Source organism: Bos mutus, chromosome 29 (assembly GCF_027580195.1).
Source record: "Bos mutus isolate GX-2022 chromosome 29, NWIPB_WYAK_1.1, whole genome shotgun sequence".
In the NCBI taxonomy this organism is placed as follows: Eukaryota; Metazoa; Chordata; class Mammalia; order Artiodactyla; family Bovidae; genus Bos; species Bos mutus.
In genome coordinates this window covers 6,568,606-6,575,247 of record NC_091645.1, presented here as the reverse complement: position 1 = coordinate 6,575,247, position 6,642 = coordinate 6,568,606, and the positions used below count along the sequence as shown (strand labels likewise).

General features: G+C 40.8%; 1 protein-coding gene across 1 annotated transcript; it reads right to left on the bottom strand.

Annotated features, from left to right (window-relative positions):
* Nucleotides 1–5,285: 5,285 nt before the first annotated feature.
* LOC102273005 (histone H2B type 1-C/E/F/G/I) lies at nt 5,286–5,666 on the bottom strand. The gene has a single exon (XM_005908725.2). The coding sequence runs from the start codon at nt 5,664–5,666 to the stop codon at nt 5,286–5,288; it is 381 nt and encodes a 126-aa protein (XP_005908787.2).
* Between the last annotated feature and the right edge of the window lie 976 nt (nt 5,667–6,642).

Sequence of the window (6,642 nt, the reverse complement as noted above, 5' to 3'; positions counted from 1 at the left end):
AGGAAAATAGCTGCATGGTACTTTCCAGGTGGCACAATGGTAAAGAATCTGCCTGCCAGTGCAGGAGACGCAAAAGATGTGGATTTGATCCCTGGGTCAGTAAGATCCCCTAGAGAAGAAAATGGCAACCCCCTCCAGTGTTCTTGCCTGGAAAAGTTGGCAGGCTACAGTTCATGGGATTGCTAAGAGTCAGACATGACCCACTGTGCGCACGCGCGCACACACACACTGCTAAACATGGTCCACAGATCCAAAACGGCCTCACATGTGCTAAAAATCCACAGTACCAAACCTAGATTTAATACCTAACTGCAGTTTTGACCTTCAGTTCAGTTCAGTTCAGTCGCTCAGTCATATCTGACTCTTTGCAACCCCATGAATTGCAGCACCCCAGGCCTCCCTGTCCAACTCCCAGAGCTCACCCAAACTCGTCCATCGAGTCGGTGATGCCATCCAGCCATCTCATCCTCTGTTGTCCCATTCTCCTCCTGACCCCAATCCCTCCCAGCATCAGAGTCTTTTCCAATGAGTCAACACTTTGCATGAGGTGGCCAAAGTATTGGAGCTTCAGTTTCAGCATCAGTCCTTCCAAGGAACATTCAGGACTGATTTCCTTTAGGATGGACTGGTTGGATCTCCTTGCAGTCCAGGGGACTCTCAAGAGTCTTCTCCAACACCACAGATCAAAAGCATCAATTCTTTGGCGCTCAGCTTTCTTTACAGTCCAACTCTCACATCCATACATGACCACTGGAAAAACCATAGCCTTGACTAGACAGACCTTTGTTGGCAAAGTAATGTCTCTGCTTTTCAATATGCTATCTAGGTTGGTCATGACTTTTCTTCCAAGGAGTAAGTGTCTTTTAATTTCATGGCTGCAATTACCATCTGCATTACCATTTTGGAGCCCAGAAAAATAAAGTCTGCCACTGTTTCCACTGTTTCCCCATCTATTTCCCATGAAGTGATGGGACCAGATGCCATGATCTTCGTTTTCTGAATGTTGAGCTTTAAGCCAACTTTTTCACTCTCTTCTTTCACTTTCATCAGGAGGCTTTTTAGTTCCTCTTCACTTTCTGCCATAAGGGTGATGTCATCTGCATATCTGAGGTTCTTGATATTTCTCCCAGCAATCTTAATTCCAGCTTGTGCTTCTTCCAGCCCAGCGTTTCTCATGATGTACTCTGCATATAAGTTAAATAAGCAGGGTGACAGTATACAGCCTTGATGTACTCCTTTTCCTATTTGGAACCAGTCTGTTGTACCATGTCCAGTTCTAACTGTTGCTTCCTGACCTGCATATAGGTTTCACAAGAGGCAGGTCAGGTGGTCTGGTATTCCCATCTCTTTCAGAATTTTCCACAGTTTATTGTGATCCACACAGTCAAAAGCTTTGGCATAGTCAATAAAGCAGAAATAGATGTTTTTCTGGAACTCTGTTGCTTTTTTCATGATCCAGCGGATGTTGACCTTACTCCCAAATAAAACCTTAATCAAGCAGTTTGGAATTTTCCGGTTAGAACCAATGAGGTATTCTGGGCCTTCTCCAGTCTACTACAGAGGAAGAAGAGGGAACCTTTTATATATTTATATATTATTTATTGCTGATGACTTATTTTGGGGGGGCTCAAAAATCACTGCAGATGGTGACTGCAGCCATGAAATTAAAAGACACTTGTTCCTTGGAAGAAAAGCTATGACCAACCTAGACAGTGTATTAAAAAGCAGAAACATTACTTTGCCAACAAAGGTCCATCTAGTCAAAGCTATGGTTTTTCAACTAGTCATGTATGGATGTGAGAATTGGACTATAAAAAAGGCTGAGTGCCGAAGAATAGATGCTTTTGAATTGTGGTGTTGGAGAAGACTCTTGAGAGTCCCTTGGTCTGCAAGGAGATCCAACCAGTCCATCCTAAAGGTAATCAGTCCTGAGTGTTCCTTGGAAGGACTGATACTGAAACTGATGCTCAAATACTTTGGCGACCTGATGTGAAGAACTGACTCGTTTGAAAAGACCCTGATGCTGGGAAAGATTGAAGGCGGGAAGAGAAGGGGATGACAGAGGATGAGATGGTTGAATGGCATCACAGACTTGATGAACATGAGTTTGAGCAAGCTCCAGGAGGTGGTGATGGACAGGGAAGCCTGGTGTACTGCAGTCCATGGGGTCGCAAAGAGTCAGATAACTGAGTGACTGAACCGAACTGAACTCCTTGCCCCTACCCTCTTTTCTATAAAAGCCTTCCATTTTGTGGCACTTATCAGAGCTCTCTTCTGTTTATTAGATTTATGGACTTCTCTGGTCGCTCAGCGGGGAGAGAATCTGCCTGCATTGTGGAAGACCTGGGTTCAGTCCCTGGGTTGGGAAGATCCCCTGGAGGAGGGCACAGCAACCCACTCCAGTATTCTTGCCTGGAGAATCCCATTGACAGAGGAGCCTGGCAGGCTACAGTCTGTGGGGTCACAAAGAGTTAGACATGACTGAGTGACTAAGCACACATACACATCCTTGAATAACACCAAACATGTCTTCAAATTTAATCAATTGAATTTTGTTTTTAACCAGTACTTCAGTTCAGTTCAGTCGCTCAGTCATGTCTGATTCTTTGCAACCCCATGGACTGTAGCACACCAAACTTCCCTGTCCATCACCAATTTCCAAAGCTTGCTCAAACTCATGTCCATCCAGTCAGTGATGGTAGTGGAAGTGATGTAATTCCAGTTGAGCTATTTCAAATCATAAAAGATGATACTGTTAAAGTGCTACACTCAATATGCCAGCAAATTTGTAAAACTCAGCAGTGGCCACAGGACTGGAAAAGGTCAGTTTTTATTCCAATCCCAAAGAAAGGCAATGCCAAAGAATGTTCAATACTTAAGGCATTGAATACTAAGGTATGTAGCAAATCTATTTAACTATTGTTAAATGGCCATTTGTGTTGTTTCTAGGTATTTAGCATTATTTTTTGCCAGTGCAAACAATATCGCAATAAGAAATTTTGAATACACATACTTTCTGTAGCTCCTTTTATTTCCATAGGAAAGTGACAACCATATCCTTTCCTTACAAATTATCTTTCCTGGGTTGTTTTAAATGCTTTAAGTTGTTTTAAATTTTGATATTTTAAGTTGTTTCAAATTGAAATATTTTAAATTATTGCCATTTAATTTTAAATTAGTATTTTGGAAGCACCATGGAAAAAGCAAGAGAGTTCCAAAAAAACATCTATTTCTGCATTATTGACTATGCCAAAGTCTTTGACTGAGTGGATCACAATAAACTGTGGAAAATTCTGAAAGCGATGGGAATACCAGAACGCCTGATCTGCCTCTTGAGAAATTTGTATGCAGGTCAGGAAGCAACAGTTAGAACTGGGCATGGAACAACAGAATGGTTCCAAATAGGAAAAGGAGTTCGTCAAGGCTGTATATTGTCACCCTGTTTATTTAACTTATATGCAGAGTACATCATGAGAAACGCTGGACTGGAAGAAACACAAGCTGGAATCAAGATTGCCGGGAGAAATATCAAGAACCTCAGATATGCAGATGATACCACCCTTATGGCAGAAAGTGAAGAGGAACTCAAAAGCCTCTTGATGAAAGTGAAAGTGGAGAGTGAAAAAGTTGGCTTAAAGCTCAACATTCAGAAAATGAAGATCATGGCATCTGGTCCCACCACTTCATGGGAAATAGATGGGGAAACAGTGGAAACAGTGTCAGACTTTATTTTTCTGGGCTCCAAAATCACTGCAGATGGTGACTGCAGCCATGAAATTAAAAGACGCTTATTCCTTGGAAGGAAAGTTATGACCAAACTAGATAGCATATTCAAAAGCAGAGACATTACTTTGCCAACAAAGGTTCATCTAGTCAAGGCTATGGTTTTTCCTGTGGTCATGTATGGATGTGAGAGTTGGACTGTGAAGAAGGCTGAGCGCTGAAGAATTGATGCTTTTGAACTGTGGTGTTGGAGAAGACTCTTGAGAGTCCCTTGGACTGCAAGGAGATCCATCCAGTCCATTCTGAAGGAGATCAGCCCTGGGATTTCTTTGGAAGGAATGATGCTGAAGCTGAAACTCCAGTACTTTGGCCACCTCATGCGAAGAGTTGACTCATTGGAAAAGACTCTGATGCTGGGAGGGATTGGGGGCAGGAGGAGAAGGGGACGACAGAGGATGAGATGGCTGGATGGCATCACTGACTCGATGGACGTGAGTCTGAGTGAACTCCAGGAGTTGGTGATGGACAGGGAGGCCTGGGGTGCTGCGATTCATGGGGTCGAAAAGAGTCGGACACGACTGAGCAACTGATCTGATCTGATCTGAAGGTCTGCTTTTGTATATGGTATCATATTTTTATTTAAGGCAATGATGATAGTGCTGTTTATAAAATAAACCTTATTTTCCCTCCAAATTAAACACCAAATATGAATATATTCAGTTCATTAAATACTAGAATATTTTGTTTCACTGATTGATTTTAAAGCAAGTTTGCTTCCTAGTCTTCTTTTTCATGTTTTTCTCAGCTCCCACTCTGCATAAATATTATGATTGCTTTATTTGTTTTAAAATTTTTTACTCACTTTCAAAATTGTATGCTTTTGCTACCCCCTCTACTATTTTTTTAATTCAGTGGAGCATTCAGTGAAATTAAATTTGGGATATTACTTTCAAGTAACCAATTTTGGGTATTTTGTTTGTTTGTTTATTTTTTAACCAATTTCATCTTTTATTTGGAATAATTTTTTATTTCTACTTTATTGAGTTTGTTTTGCTTTTCTTTTCTTAATTTGTTAATATGAGAACTTAGCACCTCACTCTTAGTCTTTTCCTTTAATAATAAAGGTGTATTAGGCTCAGGTTTTTTTTTTTGAAACAAGTTTTAACTGTATTCCACAAGTTATCACATGACATACTTGTTTTTCTTTGTAATTTAAAAAGTTTATAACTAAGGTTTAATATCTAGTTGATTCCATTTCTTATTTCAACTGCTGCTGCTAAGTCGCCTCAGTCGTGTCCAACTCTGTGCGACCCCATAGACGGCAGCCCACCAGGCTCCCCTGTCCCTGGGATTCTCCAGGCAAGAACACTGGAGTGGGTTGCCATTTCCTTCTCCAATGCATGAAAGTGAAAGTGAAAGTGAAGTCAATCAGTCATGTCCGACTCTTAGCGACCCCATGGACTACAGCCCACCAGGCCCTCCATCCATGGGATTTTCCAGGCAAGAGTACTGGAGTGGGGTGCCATTGCCTTCTCTGTTAACAGCGGCTAGGCATATTATATTTACTTGGAGCTGGTATACTTGGTGACAGCCTTAGTGCCCTCAGACACGGCATGTTTGGCCAGCTCCCCAGGTAGCAGCAAACGCACGGCGGTCTGGATCTCCCTGGATGTGATAGTCGAGTGCTTGTTGTAATGTGCCAGGCGGGATGCCTCGCCTGCGATGCGCTGGAAAATGTCGTTGACGAAGGAGTTCATGATGCCCGTGGCCTTGGACGAGATGCCGGTGTCCGGATGGACTTGCTTCAGCACCTTGTACACGTAGGAGGAGTAGCTCTCCTTGCGGCTGCGCTTGCGCTTCTTGCCGTCCTTCTTCTGGGCCTTGGTCACAGCTTTTTTAGAGCCCTTTTTAGGGGCAGGAGCAGACTTAGCCGGTTCAGGCATGTCTATAATGACAACACCCAACAACACAGAAAGATCTTTCTTATTTCAACTAATTATATTTATTTTCTTTTTTAAAAAATTAGATTATGTTCTAAGAATGTAGCATATATAATATTAACATTTAAAATTTAAGCAATCATTTTTTCTGGTTAAATTTATGGCTTAAGTTAAACATTAAAAATTATGTTTTCTCTACTCAGAAGAACTTTGATATACACTCAAAGTGATTACATCTCTTATGACCATGCTTAATTTTTGTCTATTACATCTTTCAGTTGTAAAAGGTTGAAGTATCTCAAGGTAACTTCATTTTAATACATTTCTTAGTTATCTCATCATTTGTTCTTAATATTTTAATTGCTTTCTTATTTAGTACATTTCCATACTTTGAAAAACATATGCTTTTTGCCTGATCATAGATGTCCTACAATAACCCTCTCCTCTAGAATTTCTACCTAAACCTGCAATCTCAAAAGTAGTTCTAAGACTTGCCTCTCCTGGGTGTTGACTTGTTCCAAGACCTAGTTAAGGTTGGGTTTAGAGGGAAAGAATGATTGAAATGCAAATTCACACTGCTATTAGGTGCTTTAGGCTTTTAATGTCTAATATATTTTTTTCTTCCTGATTTTTATGATTTTAACAAGTCTTCTCAACAATTTGGAATACAGAATACTGACAAGTATTAGTAGTAAACTAAGAAGAACAGAGAAATTGAATTAAAAGTGAGGAAATGGAGAGAGGCAAAATGCACAGGTATAATTGCTTTTTATGATAACAGTTATCAGTTATTGAATGTCTTCTGTGTGTAGACACTACATGCATGTGCTCACTGTCTAATCCCTACAGCTGCGCTATAAGGTAGGTATTACTCACTTTAGTTTAGAAATGAAAAAGTGTTTAGAGCAGAGAGATTAAGGATCATGCCGAGTGTCATACAACTTGAGTGACTGAGCTAGAGAATTTGGCTGATTCCCAA